Source organism: Pholis gunnellus (genome assembly GCF_910591455.1).
Source record: "Pholis gunnellus genome assembly, chromosome: 17".
Classification (NCBI taxonomy): domain Eukaryota; kingdom Metazoa; phylum Chordata; class Actinopteri; order Perciformes; family Pholidae; genus Pholis; species Pholis gunnellus.
Genome location: NC_136544.1, coordinates 1384886 through 1403634, shown reverse-complemented (window position 1 = coordinate 1403634; position 18749 = coordinate 1384886). Strand labels below are relative to the sequence as shown.

The following is an 18749-nucleotide window of genomic DNA, read 5'->3' as shown; positions in this document are numbered from 1 at the left end:
GACTGAGACCGGGACAGAGTAACACACGCTGCCGAACACTCTGAACTGGTAAGACGCATTCATATATTATTATTATAATATTATGAACAACTGTACGCTGATCCATGAACACATCCGCTCCACAAAGTGCTGTTTAGTTCTGTAGCAGTTGCTCAAAGGTGATCTGTTCAAATGTAATCGCGAGTGGAATCACTTTATTATCCCTGTAACGCTCCTATAATAGCCGATCTATGTTGTCCTCTACTCACCATGTATGTTGACTTTCAGCAGTCCAAACGTTGCGGGATGTTTCCGAATCTTCCTTGTTATAAATAGGTGATTAGTATCAGGGATGGAAAACATTGTGTAACCTGTTGCTCCGGCTCAGCTACAGCGTGATCTCCTTCATATTCGCACACGGGGACCATCAGGGAACACGGTAATAATAATAATAATAATAATAATAATATCTGACAGTTTTATTGACTAGTCACCTAAAAATGTATATGTTGCATAACACACAATGAGCTGATGAAATATGATGTATTGTTACAACTACAACAATAATATGCTGCTGACACATTAATGCACCTTTAATTATAATAATAACCTGCAATAGTACAACACACACAGGGGCTACTTTTGCTTATGAGTACTTTTACTTTGATACTTGAAGTACAATTTGCTACTATACTTAAGTTCTTTGAATAACCTGAATATTTCCACACCCATCACTGTTACACCACATGCAATAGCAGCCTATGAAACGACACAAGGCTGCGCTGTTACAGTTTATATGGCGCTAATGTGGGACCAGAGTACACAACTCGGCGGTTAAAGGTCTGGACCCAGGAAAGAGTTTTACATGAATAGAAAATAGAATAGAATAAAACTTTATTGTTTACCAAGATGGAACATTGTCTTCGTCCATTAGTTCACTAAAATACACTGACAAGAATACAACACAATGCACTCAATGTAAGCAGACAACAACAACGTCAAAAACAGGCAAAGCCTGGGGGAGAAATGTTACACCAGACTACAAGATTATACTGGACTGAACTATAAAAATATGAGTATTACATCCCTGGGTCTTAAATTGGTGTTGAATAGTTCCAGTCAGCTGTTCCACTGCAGCCTCTGGCAACAGGTTACCATAGCACGAAGAGAGGGCGGAGACAGGGAGAGGGGGTTTTCCAGGCAAACACTGGCAATTACATCATGCGGGAGCAGTGAGTAAACCAAGGCAGTGTGGCAGGCAGGTGGTTACCAAACCCTTTCTAGAAGTAGGTCGGAGGTAGAGAGAGAGAGAGAGAGAGAGAGAGAGAGAGAGAGAGAGCGAGAGAGAGAGAGACGTCTGTCTGCCTTATCTCCTCACACAAACTGTCAAACCTCTGCACTGCTGCCTCTCTGCAGGGCAGGCTACACTGACAGTGGAAGATTAGCCCTGATAACTGTAGTGTCGTTATTATTATCACTGATACAGCTGTGGCATTCTTATTGTGCTGTAGCAGAAGCGGTCATATTAGCTAGCTAGCTTAACTAGAAATGTGCACGCCAGGTGTGTCTGCGACGACCACTGCTGCGTTGTGTGAATACAACCCACGTTTAGCTAACCCTCCCGTCAAGACACCAATGGGTTGAACTCAGAAACAAGCAGCGATGTAAAAAACCAAATTAGTCTCACCAAGCACTCTTTCTTTATATTCGTATTTTGATATTGATTACTGTTTTGTTACGTGATGTTTTTCTGCTGCTGCTGACAGTCCTATCCAGGGAACTAAAGTTGTTATATTGCTCTCTTCAAAGCCACAAGAGTCCATTGCTAAAAACCAAAATCCATTGTTATTTTACTCCACAGAACACAGGAGTATACATACAACCCCATTTAAAAAAATTCAAACTAACCCTTTCAGTAATTTACAAACTTAGCCCAGCTAACAGTGACTCAGCTAGTGCTAGAGTTCACATAACCTTATTGATCCGCTTGCTTTGGTAATCTTCGTCAATGCCTTTTTGCTAACAGCCCAGTGGGCATTTCCATTTGAAAAAAACCCAAAAGAAGGCAGATGGATTCAAACTTGAATTGCAGACCTTTGTACTGAGTTCAGAGCATTAAGTATATTAACATCACAAATGATATTTGCTTTAACGTGTGTAATATTTGTCCCGTGCCGGTCAGTCCTCTGTTCTGAAGTAAGCTGCTGTCTTTCATTTTCAGGAAGAAACGTTGTGTAAAGTTTTCCGTGAAGAGCAACAAGGATTTCTCGGATGAACCTGGGGAAGATTCACTCTTAATCTTTGTTTCTAAAAATTTGGATCTCAATCAGCCCTGGTGAGAGAAGAGTTCCTTCTTTTACGCTGAGCAGTTGGTCCAAACTGTGTATGTCTTGTTTGGAAGTACATTTTTAAGTCTTCCCTACCAGAGCAATTTAACATTATAATTTAAGAGAGGGGGAGTAAAGAATTTCCCAACCAGGTTATTTAGTGTACCAAGGACATTTCTGTTTGGACTCCCTTCCTCAAGGAGGTCAGCAGTGGCTGACAGATCTTCTTGGGACTTACCACAAAGACAGCAGAGACACCTCTTGCGGTGGTGACTGAGCTGAGCTCCGGACCCTTTACACGTCCTCTGACGAACCAAAGGCTATGCTGCACCTGAAGAAATACTTCACGGAGGGGCTCATCCAGATGGCCATCCTGCTCAGCCTGTGTGGGTTGAGGGTCGACGTGGGACTGGAGCCCTACCTGCCTCCTTCCTTGCACGAGATGATGTTGGGTCCGACCTCGGCGCTGACCCAGACGCAGTTCCACAACCTCCGCAACCGCCTGGGGGACGGCCAAGACCTGCACCCGAAGAGCGTGGACCTGGACAGCTTCTTCACGACGCGAAGGCTGCTGGGCTGGGTCCGCTCTCTGGATAGACTACAGGTGGGGAAACGTGTCCATTTCCATCTTTATCTAAATAGTCCCATTCAGATGGAATCAAAATTATATGGTACTAATGGTAAGAACAGTTTCCAGTTGTACAGTCTTTATTAAACAGAGGCTCTCACCAATCCCCTATCTCGTCATACCTTTCCCACAGGTTCCTCATGCAGAATTGGAGACATGGCTGGTCCAGCGGGAGCCGGATCCTCTTCCCATGGTATGTCCAGACCTGCTGGAAAGAGCACCAGCTGGGGTAGAAAGAGACCGCACTGCCCCGCCTTTGGAACCCAGAGCTGGACTTGGTACCCTGCAGGAAGAAGAGGAGGATAAAGAGGTACAGCGGTTTCATTTATGCTGCTTAACAACATTTAGGATTTGGGTTTCAGCTACATTTATTAGTTAATCAGTATAGGAACATTGTAAACATTTAAAAATGCTAATATAGATTTGATTCCCACAAGAAGAAATATATTTGTATGCAGAAATGGTTACGTCATGATGTTACCGGTCAGAGGAGTATTAAGAGCTAAGTTCAGGTAGGGTCAACATGGTTATGTATACCTCAGATCAGCAATCTCTGTTGACCTTTGTCCACTCCATGCCATAAGCCTGTGGGATCAAGATCACAAACCTTTGTTCATGCACAGTTTGACGGGTTTCAAAAAGGCTGCAAGAGCCTAAAGACAAATGTTGTTTTTCCGGCCAATAGTCTGCTGGAAACAAAGTAGTTTCTACTAGTAGGAAGTTACTTCCTACAAACTTGTTTTTTTAACAAGAGCATGTGTGCAGTTCAATTAAGACCGGAACTGATATTAGAATATATAATAGTTGCTCTTAAAAACTCAAAATCATTTGGTTTCCACAGCCAAACCTCAGACACTCCCAGAAGACTACTAACCCACCCACTTGCCACAGAAGTAGCAGTTTAAATATGTATTTATAAATCATATGAATCAGTGTTGGGGGACCACAGGGCTGTTTCTTGTTTTGGCTGTCACCAAAATGTCATGTGAGATAGTGAGTCAGCGCTAGATGAGTCAGCAGGAAACCTCACCTAACCACAGCCAGGAAAATGAAGCAATATAATCCATAGAGTTGAAATGCAGCAGGAACACCCTGCTGGAGAGAATACACCTTGTAAATAAGCACACATAAAGTCACAGACCTTTACAGTCAGTCCTTGTGCTTCACCTCAGTAACCTGATTACTGCTGGTTGTATGCAGTAGACTACTTTCTTCAAACCTAAAGGGATAGTTTGGATGTGTTGAAGTGGGGTTATATGAGGTACTATTCGATAGTCAGCAACAGTAGATAACTTGGAGAAGCAGACAAGACAGAAATGTTCTTTAGCCATCTAAAAGTAAGGTCCAAAAAATCTGTCCATTTAGTGTGCGCTATATTTAGAATGTCTTTGCCAGTTTACTCTGCAGTCAGACAGCTCGTCTATGTTTCTGATGGGAACTGGGTGCCACCTGCTCATCAGAACTATTTAACATTCATACAACATTCACACACCGTAGGCACAGCTGTGGGGGCAATTTATGGTTCAGTGTCTTGCCAAAGGACACATCGACATGGACTAGCGGAGCCGGGGATCGAACCACCACTGATTGAAGGGCAACCTTGCTCTACCACTGAGCCACAGCTAAAAAGAGGCAGATCATTTTCTCAGGAGATGGTGGAGAACAAAACAGAGCTAAAAGAGAGTGAATACCGGACTTATATTTGTCAAGTGGCCGGAAACACAACACTGAATTAATGCTAAGGTTGCTTCATGTCTGCTCAACTCTTTGTTAACATGTTCATCACAACAACTTTATAGTGATCACATATCACTGTTGTTTTTAGATCTTTTCTATTTCCCTTAAGAGGCCCAAAATAAATCATTTACACTGCTTTAATAAGCACCTGAAGTATCCGTTCATGTCAGGATTTGTCTATGTTGTAAACAAAATCATTATGTTAAGCAATGAGCTTTAGAGGTGGTTGTTTTCCAGCTCCTCCAGTTTTTGTGCTAAAGTAGGCTGATCTCATCCTGGCTCCAGGTTTGTATGTAACACAGAGACACAAGAGTGGTATCTGTCATCTAATCTCACTTTCATAAAAGAAAGTGAAAGCATGTATTTTCAAAAACTATTTCTTTAAGCCAGCCAACATAGAGAAGGGGAATCAGCTGAGGATCAACTGATCTGGACGGAAGCTCTGACTTGCTGTTCCAGCCTCCATGAACTTCCGCTGTGTGCTCCATTTATTAATGGCAACACCTCAGACAGGCCTGGTCAAGCTTTGGCCCATGAGACAGACTTAAGCACATACATTAACTGGCACCTCAGACACAGACATGTTGAAACTAAAAATAATCTGTCGTGCACAGAGTGTCTGAAATAGCCAACACATTCTCACCCACAACTTGTCAATAGAGGCTTGGTTGGTGGCCCTGAGCTTCAAACTATGACGCTCTAGATTCCACAATAGTGCCAGTTTTGGACGTGTGTCAAAATACGCCCATTACATGAATGGTGTGTCTTTTCAAAATAAACTTCCGTCTTCGCAGGGAGTTAGGTTGAGGCGACAAAACAACTTGAAGGGTTATGAAAAGAGTGTGTTTGATGTTAACTTTACTAACAGCTTACTTGACTAGCAACAGGACTAAATATACTAATGATACACGCAAATAGCGACTGGCATGACTGAATAATTTAACGTTGACCTTAAGTTTCACACAGGACACGGACATTGGCCCCCTGGGTGAAAGTCCCGTGTTTGATTCGTCTGCACCGACCAAGCGTCCATATTTGATGAGTCAGGAGTGAGAACGGGTTGCTTTGGCCCCTGAGTTAAGCAAAAGTCTTTTCTAATGACTGAAACAGGATTTATACGTGGACGTTAAGAGGCTAGGTGATACATGTAAATGTCTCTGGACATCTCTCTGGTGGATGCAAAGAAGGGTGGTGTCATTTTCATTAAGTTTCATCACCGTTATTTAGGATCACACAAAGTACACTGTGACGAAACACTCCCAAAGACTCCATAACACACGCATATAAATAGCCCACAGATTGGCCTGAACATGTACGCACACTGTGTTACAGAGTCATTTGCAGCAGTTAATCAGGGTTCCAGTATCAGAGTAACAGTGGCTACATTCACTGAGAAAACTGTGTGTGTTTGTTTCAAAGTACTCTGGTGTAATTTGAATTCTGTGGCACGTTGTCATGGATTACACACCAATAGAGTGCTGCAGGAACGAGTCCTAAAACCTCTGCGGTTAACACAAGCCGAAGAAAGCTTAAAGTTATGTTCTATGATATAAAATACATAAATTAATATACCTCTTGTGAATTGTGGGTCAGTTGCTAACAAGTGGCTGAATGAGACTAGAAAACGGCATCATGCCGGCTGGTCCGCCGTCACAGCCTCGTTGTGTATGCTCTCCCTAATGCGACCATGTTTAAGTTTGTATATATTAAAGTTAGCTTTTAACTTCTGCCGATTGCATTTCAAAAACTATAAAAGTTGTGTTTGTTTGTAAAGATTATCTTAATGAACCAAACATTGAAGTGTCATACACTTGGATCCAATGGACGAATCAGTGAGACGCTGACTTCTGAGGTTGGCCTAATACCCAAAATGTGAAATACTTTGCATCAAAACAAGCAGCGATGAGATTTCGCGATAGTTGCAAAACTTTCCAATTAAAAGTTAGAATAGATTCGTGCCGGCAGATGACCAACTATCAGGATCCTATTGACCCAGACCAGCGTCTGGCAGTCTGTCTGGGGTTAGCTGCTTTACAGCAGGAGCTACTGTGCGCTATTTTATTGAGTTTCCTTTAAGCTATTTGAGCTCTATAGTGTTTGATAGAAAAACATTAGTGGTATATTTGACATTACTTGGTTATATATACAATATGTATTGATAATATCTACAGATATGTCCAGTTATGGTTTTATTGGCAGACTGCTACTAAGTCACATTGGACAATATTTTGATATCAGACTGAATACACCTGTAGCTGCTTTAGTAAAAGTTTCCATGCTTAAAAGTGGGAGATTCCATAAATTCTATTTGAGATGGATAGACAAAGACCGTACACTTAATTTGTCTTTATTGACAGCAAAAAAAGCATTTCTGTTTCCACAAAACAACAAAGATGCGCAGACACTGCTGTTTGTTACCTGAGACAGGTGTTTTTGCTCATTTTCCCACTCACCCCTTAAATAATCATCCTCCATACATCACAATTAAGACACTTCCAAATGCGTATAGGCAGTTGCCTTAAGCCCCTTCGCTCCCAGACAGCAACTGGAGACCTTTACAATTGTGAAACAGAGGCCGGGATAAACAGCAGTATTTCTATTTAGAATAATTATCCAAAGAGAAATGAAGAGAAAATTGAATGTGTTGAGAGCAGGGAAGCCATACTCCGAGAGAGCAGAGAGGGAAATGAGAAAAAACTGATCATTCTGGGATTTTAGTATTTCAGTTTGTTCTTGGGAGCTACAGCTGAAGCTCAGTGTCTTCTTACAGCACACACACACACACACACACACATACACACACACACACACACACACACACACACGCACACACACGCACACAACATTACAAACTTGATATAATGCATAGAGCTGTACGTAAACTTACCGGACCGCCACCTTCACCTGAAAGTGAATGTAACATTGTTTTTGAATTCTCCTTGTGTATCAAATGGCACTGGTACACACACACACACACACACACACACACACACACACACACACACACACACACACACACACACACACACACACACACACACACACACACACACACACACACACACACACACACACACACACACACACACTTTTATTAGCTTGTGACTGACTGGCTTGTTGTGAAACCTGATCGCTGGCGATCGCGACCTGACACACATTCACATCCCTTCAGTTTTGCAATCCCTCCTGTTTACTGCATCGACACACACACACACACACACACACACACACACACACAAACACACACACACACACACACACACACACACACACACACACAAAGAGAGGCATGCATGTAAACAAATGTACACAAATGCATGAGGTGCTAACTTGGGCGTTGTTATTCAGCCGTGTTGTGGGAAGAAAACAGGACAATCTGCTATATAGGTTAAAGGACATAATGAGAAAGTGTAAAGTACAGTGTGCACATAACAGAATGGGGGAGATAGGTCAACAGTATGTATCCACATAGAAGTGGATACATCGTCTAAAAAGCTGATGAAATAATGGGAGATGTAGCTCGGCACTGTGTCAAGTTAATGTTACAGATAACGTTAGAATTCTTATGTCAGTACAAGTTAATTGCTGCTGAACGTTATATTACCTGCTTTATACGTTACAGTTATAGCAAAATACAAGGTTTATTGTTTACCCCGGTGTTTTTGTTGGACGTCGTGTGGCAGCTGACATGACAACACGTATTATTGTATTAAATATACGCTCAATAACGATAAGCACGATAAAGCAGTACAGCGCAACATAATACAGTGACACGTAAAAGTTATTTATTGATAAGGAAGCACAATAAACATTTTCACCCTAACAAGCGATTTTCTAACAAGGGTCCTTGTGATGGAAATGGGTCCCAGCATCAGAGGGACCCGAGCCTGGAGCTCTGCAGCGGGACGCTATTGGTTACTGTTGCCTCTTTGTTCTAGTCCAACAATCTGTGACATCTCTTAAATGTCACTATGGTTGAGGGCTATCCAAACGCACTTGACTTCCCTGAGGTTACTGTTGTACATTTTTCATGTGGCCCCTTGGTTCAGCGAACTATTTTGTTCTGTAGCTACGGTTTCTTCCTTTTCTCTCCCCGTTAGAGTTTTTGGGGGGAAGTTGTTCCCGTGTGGATGTGAGTGTCCCAGGACAGAGGATGTCATATGTGTGCAGATTGTAAAGCCCTCCGGCATTTTGTGATTTTGGGCCTTACAAAATTCAATTCAATTCAATTCAATTCAATTGAAAACCCAAGCATGATTCAAACTTGGGCTCTGAATTGCTCTCATGTAGTGAAGTAAGGGATAAGTGCACAGGCCTGACCCATTTATGATCAAAGCTACATACGTGTCCTCGCCTGCCAGCTGTTGACGGTCGCTGGGTTTGACTGTAAGCCACCAGCCAAGTCAGGAGAATGTTGAAGCTATTCTGAGCCTGGCTGTCTGTCCCTAGGTAAAACAGGAGACGTTATGTTCTGTACATCCAGGCTGGCAGTATAGAGGACAGAAATCATTATACTACTCCAGTGGTTAGCATGTTTTGCGTTTGTCATTACTAGCTAAAAGCATATGCCAAATGCTTGTCAAAAAGACACATTTAACATATTTCTATGTGAAGACATTTTTTCCTTTCTTTGAGTGTAATTTTAAGAAGAGGGGCGTATATGAAAAATACCACCCAATAGAATGTGATCTTTGATGATTGTGATCTTAATCGAGTCTCAGTCAACTCCAACACAACGTGTTGCATTAGGCCACTGGCATCCCTCATGGGAGGGCAACCAGTGCGTTAGAACAGCAAGCTGGCCTTTCTGTAGAGTCAAATACTCAACATGATGTGTAAAGGCACTTGGGAGAGTTTTCAGAATCCCTGTGGCATAATGGCTGCCCTGACTTGAACGTTCTTCCTTTTTGTCTCTGCAACCAGGAAGAAACGCATCACGTACGTCATAACAGTGGTGCTGTGGAGGAGCCAGGAGAGGAAGAGGAGGAGGAACACCTGGGTAGGAGGACAGAGGGAGGACGAAGACTTGGAGGTTCCTACAGCCATGCTAACAACAGAGAGCTAACTCAGAATGAAGGAGACCAGGTAAGATATCGTAAGACTCCGATTTATTACATATTTTAGTTGAAGCTAGCAGCAAGTTAGCTTAGCATTAATACTTAAAACAGGTGAAAACAGATCTAGCTCTATCCAAAAGAAAAAATGCCGACCCTGCGCCTTTAAAGCTCACTAATTAGCACTGGAATTGTTTAACATTTTCCAAAATTTTCGACTGTTTCAAACTTTTGAATGGTGCTAAATTCAATATTCACATCAGCAATTTTTCTGTTAGAGCTGTTCGCACCGTTAGCTGCGAGCCTCCAGCTCAGCCGTCTCCATGTTGAGCGGTTATGAGGCAATAGAAATGCGCCCAATCTCGTATAACTTTAAAATAAATGTTGTACGGTGTGTCGTCTGGCTTTGCTTTCTGTGTAAAAGTGATTGTGACAAAGACAGCAGTTCGGAAAAATATATCGACGTGCAATTGATCGCACAAAAAAGATGCCCCTGGTGTGTAAAGGCCTGAAATGAGTATAAATGGTAAATAGACTTGTACTTGTATAGCGCTGTCCTAGTCTTCCGACCACTCAAAGCGCTTTAACACTACATGTTCATTCACCCATTCATACACTGCTGGTAGGGGCTACCATGCAAGGTGCCACCTGTTCATCAGGACTATCTAAACATTCATACATTCATACAATCCAAAGCAATTTTGGGTTAAGTGTCTAGTGGACTAGCGGAGCCTGGGATCGAACCGTCGAACCTTCTGATTGAAGGATGACCCTGCTCTACCACAAAGTTTGCTGATCCGGCTGGGAGTCGGGGCAGTCCCCCGGTATCAAACTCCCAGTGCTGGCTGAATTCCTGTTACAACAGATCGCTAACTGAAGGTCTGTCTCCCGCAGCTGCGGCGCCTGTCATGCTTGGAATCTGAGCTGGTTGCTTCAATTTTAAATGCAGGATTGCTGCCAGCTCAGCAGAATTTGTGAAGCATTGGACAAACATTGTTACACTCAGCATTCTCACACATAACACGCACAGATGTGTGTGTTTGTGTATGCGTGACCAATGAAAGAACCAATAAAACTGAAAGTGAGGACAATTACCTAATTTCAGTTCATTTTCTAACATACTGTATTTCATACTGGCATTTAAATATATCAAATATTGATAGCGCATTATGTTGCTGTTCCTAGTTTTTCAGGCAGAAAAATGATTCTGCAACCCAGAATCCACTTTCTCACACAACACTGCAGGTCAGAGGTTAGAAGTGTTCGACTGGATCCAGGGAAAATGGAAACACCAGACACATATTTCTTACAAAACTGAAGAAACTCCATGGATAAAAGAGACAGAGAAAGATGCACACAGACTTACAGGTTACTTTTGTCTCTCAAAATGTTTTCATATTCATCTGCTGAAGGGGAAAAGTTTCTCTGTGAACCCTTTAACTTTCACACTTTACACAAGTGTGGATGGAAAACTATACTGCAAAGCATGTACGACATACGATATGTTAAGCATCAAGTTCACTAGTTCAAGGTAGCACACTCTACAGCTGGAGCCAGCCTGGCAACCACTTTTGGTTGTGGTTGCCAGTTAGTGTTCAGACCTGATATAATATTTACCATGTTCACCATTTTGGTTTAACATGTTTGCATGCCAACATTAGCTAATTAGCATTTAACACTAAGTACAGTGGAGGATGATGGTAATGTCATTAGTTTAGCATGTATTGGGTCATAAACCAATGTTTTGGACAATCTGAATGTATGACCTGATGACATCAGACGAAGAGTTAATGTGTCACCAAAGTCATTACAATTAATTCTTGAGGGATACATTAGTCTGTACCAAATTTCATGGCAATCCATTTATTTGTTGAGATATTTTACTTTAAGCTAGAAATGTCAACCTGTTTGTTGCAATAGAGGAAAGGTTTGGTGATCACCAAGGTCGGTGGGATTCATCCTCTATAAACTGTAAATATCTGTCCAATATCTGATCACTGTGAGATATTTCAGTCAAGACCAAAGTCCTGGATCAACCGACTGACCGACATGGTCATCCCTAGAGCCAGACCGCCAGCACGGCTCATACAAAACACAGGGATACCAGTAATACACGATTACAGGAAGTAAACCTGCTGGTCGAAACTGGCATTGAGCCAAATGCAACTCTTCCTCTCTGTTTGTATTTTCAGAATTCTTTCTCCCTCCAGGAGTGTTTGAGGCTGTTGGAGGAAACCTTTGAGGTCACAGAAGAACAACAGGTACAGCCTTTTCTTTTCTCTTCAGTCCATTCTGCTGTTTCCTTCTTGACCTTGAACATTACACAGCAATTTTACCTGCTTAAGGCCTTTTTTTCGTGTGATTAATATATTTTTCAAACTGTTGTTGTCATGAGTACTTTCACACACTTTACGTGGAGAAAATGCACCACCATTTTAGCTTTTTGGAACACGGTATATTTTTCTGAACTTTGCAAGGTATCAACAAATCACATTGTGCAGAATGATCATGTTCCATACTGTAGTTTGCAACAACACTGCCAGAGGCTGCTCTGGATCAATAGGATCCTTGTAGTTGGTCCTCTGCCTACGCAAATCTATTTGAACCTTTTATTGAAAAAGTGTTGCAACTGTCTCAAATTCGCATCACAGCCATTATGATTGGTTTGGATGGGAAATACTACCAAGTAATATAAATATTATAGAATTTCCGAATTTGGTGTTGTTTATTCATCACGCCCCCCGTGTGTAAAGGCCTTTACTTGTCCCTCAGGTACGTGATGTTGGTGGTAGAAGGGGAGATCTGGAACGTCAGCCACCAGGCAGGGACCCCCTGCTGTCCCATATCACCCCCACTGGTAACCCTTTCTTGGACCTTGAGCTCCACTGGCAGGACCTGTTGGCTATCATGGACCATGAGGTGACTGGGAGAATTAAGGAAGATGAATTCACATTTGGCAAATGAAATGACGAGATGCATAAGCCAAGATACAATAAATCGTGATGCATTTTTTTATCCTTCATCTCCAGAACACAGATGTTGACATGATGACTTCATTTGACCACATCCATGGGTCTGAAGCTCTGCGCCAAAATTGTACTGACCATGACAACACCGCAACAGAGGCTGAGCAGGAGATCCTTTTAATGGAGACTCCCATGCAGCACGGTAATTCATTTCAGAATGAATGTTTGTTGTTAGGTTTCATGGACAGTGTCTCTACATTTAAACAACTCCTCAAAAATGGAGCTTGACGTTTGATTCTTGACCTTGGAGACAGCAGCTGGACAATAAAACTCTCAACAAACGGACCAGTTACTTGTTTACGAAGCTTCAACCCCATCTCTTGGCCTTGTTCAGCGGACTTAGTTGATCAATTGTTATGGAGATGATGGCCAACTAAACCATCTTCATGGCAATTGATTAACTCCATCGGCTGATGTGGATAAAAGCTTTGGAAAAAAGTGAGTTGGACCGTTTGTTGAGAATTTGAAGGAGCTATATACGACATTCAGAGTCTGGGCCGGAATTGCCTCCACATGGCTCTCACCTCCGGCAGACTTTACTATTGCTCCTTAAAGGTGCAAGATACAAGATTGGGAGCATCTCGATTGCCTCTCAACGGCCCTTAACATTGCGCAGGCGACCCGCGGTGCTAACAGCACTAACAAAGGAGATGCACTTATGACTTTTGGTGACTAGTAGTTCTCTTGAATACCTATGTTGAATACACTTATTTTAAGTCGCTGTGGATAAAAGCTAAATGACTGTAATGTAATGTCATGTGATGTAACAGCGCAAACAGGGAAAGTGCTGACAGAGCTTACAGTGTTGCTTACAGTGAGGGAGAACCGGAGAGTGGGTACTACTTTTGCAAAACATGCCTATTCTTTGTCTCTAGGTTTGTTGGGGCCTCCAAGGCAGTCAGAGCAAGAGCCAGCCCTGCTTCCCCTCACACCCAGTGCAGAGTTGGATGACCACAGTTCAACCTTAAACTCAAGGGACACTTTGAAAAACTCTAACATGAATCCCTCGCAAAGTCTTCCGGACCACACACATCTGCTTGCCCAAGATCCTTCAGAAGATTTCTACGTGGGACTAAACGCAGATGATAACTCAAGTACCCTCAACATAAATCTGCTAACACAAGGTCTTGTGGATACCATGGAAGGCAGTCCGTGTTCGCAGTATGCTCCCCATCCTGACAACCTTCCTAGCTTTGATGCTAACTTTCATTCACGTGACTTGACACCTTCTAGTGTCACCCCATCTCCGGAGGGGAATGGTATGACTCAAGACCCTCTGACATCTTTCTCCGGTTTCTTTCTGGTTGACGAAGAGGAGGATGTTGATGATGGTCTCCCTAGCCCACTTTGTGACCTCTTAGAGGATGATGTCATCTTGGATGAGATGAGATTGTTGGACCTGGCTCTGGATGAAGGATTCAGCCCTGAAATGGCAGCCAAGGTGGAAGAGGAGGGTGTCCTTGGGAGTGAAGTCATCGAACAGGAAAATGGTAGAGATGTTGACCACTCAGGCACTGGCGTTGTGATCACGGAAGATCAGGGTCAACCAAGAAGACATCAGCAAGGTAATTAAATGGGGAGTCAGTAGGCCTTCTTCTATAGTAACGATTTCTGAGAAAATGTGCAATTACCTTTCTTTTAAGAGGATACGAATGCTGAATTTAAGCATGTAATATAAAACTCTAGACCATACCTTGACCTTTCCTTGTTTTCTCCTCCTAGACGGCGCAGTTGAGGCAGACTCAGACTCTGGTCTTTCTCTGGACTTCAGCCGCAGCCCTGCTTCTCCATGTGCTTCTGAGGCCTCCTCTTATTCCTCTTCCTCAACCACCTCTTCATCTTGTATGTCGGCTGTGGGAAGTCCCTTTTCTGAGGACGAAGACACTGAGGAAGGGTTAGATGCTTCAGATATGGAAGGGGAGATGACCATAAAGCAGGAGGAGCTGGAAGAGGAGGAGATGGGGGCAGTCGGAGGAGGGTACCCTGAAGATGTTAAGAAACTCTTCCCTCCCAACTATAGGGATCACAAGCTCTATAATGGCCTTCCTTGGCAGGAGCATATCGGCCACGATCACACGTACAACCAGCCCTGGACATCCGCCTCCTCTCCATCCCATGGCAAGATGTCAACCAAATCCTTCTTGCGACATGACAATGCCAAGCCTTACCACCACTCTTCTTCCAGACACATCTCTGAGACTAAAATGTGGAGCCGGGATGAACGGCGTGCACGAACCCGGAAGATCCCTTTCTCCAATGAGCTGATTGTTAATCTGCCAGTGGAGGAGTTTAATGACCTACTGGCCAATTACCAGCTTAGTGAGGAGCAGCTTATACTCGTCAGGGACATACGACGCCGTGGTAAGAACAAAATTGCAGCCCAGAACTGCAGGAAGAGGAAACTGGACGTGCTGTACGAACTGGAAGACAATGTGTCAGGTTTGAGACGCTACCGGTCGCGGCTGCTCCGAGAGAAACAGGAAGCCCTGAGGAACCTGCAGGAAATGAAGCGTGAACTGGGCATGTTGTACCAGGATGTCTTTTCCAGGCTGAGGGACGAGGAGGGGATGCCATTGAACGCTATGGAGTACCTGCTTAATTTTGAGTCAGATGGTAGCGTCTCTGTAGCTTCACGTCAACAAGGGGCAGCGCTGCCACTGACAAAAAACAGCAAGAAACAGAGGGACAAGAAGAAGTGAGGAGGTGGACAAACCAGCCAATACTGGCTTCAAAAGCTTTGGCCATTAACAGGAGTGTGATCCAACCACCAAAAAAGCAGGAAATACTGATAGAGTGGTAAATGAAGGAACACAGGAATTCTGGATCTTTTGTCAGTGGAACTTGCTGAAAGGTACCATGAAATCTTCATACGCCCAAACAGATATCCCCGATAGTGATGTTTTTTAATTTAAAGATATGGTGGGTGGCTGAATGGACAGAGGCAATCAAGACAGAAAACAGATAATGTCTTTGAAAAAGATGGTGATTATCATAAAGGGTTTGGTGGTGATAAGAAATCCTTTACTCCAGGATATGTTGCTCTCCATTCTTCATTATAATTTCTACACTGGAAAAGGACTTGGGTTCAGCTATTGTAAAGCTCAACCAACTCTGAGGTACATCTATGCTACTACATATTGGGATAAAAACAGCAGACTATAGATGGCCTGGAACCAGCACTTTAAAATGCTAGTTCAATGCCTATGCACAATGCTGCTTGAACATACTGAGCTGAACAATAGAGCAGACTGATGGCAGGCTGGATCCTGGCTGTCAGCTGGTATAGCATCTGGGCCATTAAGAAAGGGTTGGTGGAACACAGAAAGGGAAGTTGTGATCATGAGCTGGCATGGGTCTCACTCAAAGACACTTCAGCAGGCTACTGACAGTGGGTCATGGGGATCAACCCTGTGTATGTAGTTTCCAGATGGTGCAGTAACGACAGACTGCTGCCAAAATGAAGCATCCCATTCGCCAAAACTTCTCCAACCATCCACAGCAGAAGCCTTTGAAATCATACTAAGAGAGGAATTATGCCACCGTGGCCACTTTGCTGGAAGTCTTGGATTAGCACATGTAAATTAAGACAGGCTTCATGTCTGGCAGTTTTCATAGATATTGACCCTTGTTTTTAAGAGTGCCATTACTGCTTGACTGACTTTGAAGGTATCAAAGACAATTCACAAACAGCAAAACTTTTTGTTGGTCTATATAAGCTATAATTTGGTGGATAGGGCACTTGGAGCTCCACTCATTTTCACACCTGGCCTAAAAACTCACCAGAAAATCCTATACATCAGTCTGTTCTGAATATGATTAACTGAGGAGTAAGGGGGGCCTGCAATGATTTTTTTTTACGTTCCGAGAGCACGATAGCAATGGGTTTTACCTTTGCCTTTAGCATATGTTTTTTTATGTACTTTCAACACACCTGTGAATCTGTACAAATTGTATTGTCTACTTCAATACGATGGTAGGAATCTGTATTCCAAATGTAGCTTGAGCATAGGCCCCCCCACCAAAATGTTATTTCCTTACTTTTGCTCGAAGGAGAATTAGAGTTAGCAAACATTTCTCTTGAGAGAAATTCAGCAGCGGAATCATAAAACTCGATTGGTTGAGTTTGTCCCTTACCTTTCTCTGTGGAACTTGATTATTTTTGCTATGGCCATTTTAGGAAGTTTTGGTGCAACAGAATTAAATGTAATCAAGGTTTAGAATAGAAAAGAGGTTCGACTTTAATCTTTAAGCTAGTTTTAAACTTTCGGTGCAGCATGATTTATTCTGGTTTAAGAAGTAATCTTTGTTGGTGCAATCCTTCATTTTTGGGTTTGAAATGTATTTTGTCATGAAGAAAAGGGACAAGTTGACACATGCACTGTACCGCACTGAAGAGAGTTATGTCCACTGAGAATAGTCTGTGTGCAAACTAACTTCCACACCAAGTGCTCAAGCTAAAAGGACTTACAGTTACACCTCGAGGTGGACGGCCGGTCCACGCCAAGAGTTTACCAATGGTTTTGTGAAAACAGTGTCACAGCTCTTTCTCAATCAGTTTCATTGTCTTTTTAATATCATAAAAGTCATAAAAGGTGGAGACGAAGTGGATCTTACTATCAAAAATGTAATCTTTTAGAACCACACACTAGTCACCGAAACACATATATATATATATATATATATATATATATATATATATATATATATATATATATAAATAAAAGAAAATCAATAAGTATTTACATTGGATTGGTTTGCTTCACATGGGTTATGTTGGTGAAAAAGAAGTTCTTGTTCAAACCACACGATACTTACAAATATTAAGACATTAATCATCAGTAGAGCAGAAAATAAATCAAAACATGCAGTCTGATGCTCTGCAAGCAAAACCAGCTTCTGGACCTCTTAAAAATGAAAGTCTTCCTTTCAAATGTTTTGAGTGAAGTAGGTCAAAATGCATGTCAAATGCCCCAAATCATATGACTGTACCTTCAGGTGATGCTGTAAAAAAGAAGACTTTGGCCTTCCAAGACAAGTAACTCTGCAACATTTCTCAGAGCTCTGATTTGTGAATTGTATCAAGTAGGGATGTCACCCTCTGGTGGTTGTGCACATTGCTGAGTAAGAGAACTCCAGAGATTCTGATGAAACTGTAAGTACAAGGAATTAAACATGGCAGCAGTTTGACCTCTTGATGCTAATAATTATATACAAACACATTTTATGTAAGTGCTCTAGGTTGTAGTTGAGAAAGTCCCGTTAAAAATAAGTAGTTTAGATGAAAGTCATGCAACTAATAAATTATTGTGTTTATGGCAAAACAAATAAAAAAAAAAAGGTTTAGAATGAGCGCATCCAGAAGAAGGCATCGCTGTTACTGCTGTCTAGTCAGACCTCTGACACACACATTCAATTCGTAATGATTGGACTCTTTTCAGGCAAGAACTTACTTCGACAGAACACGTGTTCAGTGTTTCACACAGCGGACACCTCAATGGCAGAGAAATGCAGTGGAATGAAACAACAATATCCTGTCCTTCACATTTATGAAGACCAATAATAACCTTACTATCACTACCACTGATGGAACAAGCTTGTATTATTTGTTTTAAGTGTTTACATTTTGTGCTTGCTGGTATTCAAGGTCGTGGGACCTTGTCTTCTGTGATATAAAAAATAAAAAATAAAATTGTATTTATTTGGACTCAATTGAGTTCCATCTTTGGTGTCTTCACATTCAGAATAGCAGATATCAAGGCTACCACATGTCGCCATTTGCCGCTGCTCATTTTAAGTCAGTATTATTAGTCCTTCACAGTAAAAGAATGAAGACAAGCTGCATTCCAGTTTGGTGGCTTTGTCTCCATGTCTAGACTGAAATGTGTCAGCTGAGGAATGGACCCCGCCTGCATACAGGTGACAATTGCCAACTTTGACATTTGGGAAATATTGAATGGCCATGTTTTTAGAATCAGGTGTTCATTAATGTACTGGTACA

At 42.3% G+C, this 18749-nt stretch overlaps 1 protein-coding gene across 2 annotated transcripts; it reads left to right on the top strand.

The window, feature by feature from the left end:
• LOC306709784 (endoplasmic reticulum membrane sensor NFE2L1-like) lies at positions 1-17400 on the top strand. 2 transcript variants are annotated; one of them, XM_079178065.1, is made up of 10 exons: positions 1-48; positions 2201-2314; positions 2507-2910; positions 3068-3244; positions 9595-9756; positions 11918-11986; positions 12498-12644; positions 12755-12893; positions 13627-14316; positions 14474-17400. In XM_079178065.1, exons 3-10 carry the CDS (start codon positions 2629-2631, stop codon positions 15448-15450), a joined length of 2643 nt encoding a protein of 880 aa, XP_079034191.1. In that variant the 5' UTR covers positions 1-48; positions 2201-2314; positions 2507-2628; the 3' UTR covers positions 15451-17400. The 2 variants fall into 2 exon arrangements, with proteins under 2 accessions (XP_079034191.1, XP_079034190.1); XM_079178064.1 differs by having other exon boundaries at positions 2201-2910.
• The last annotated feature ends 1349 nt before the right edge of the window (positions 17401-18749 follow it).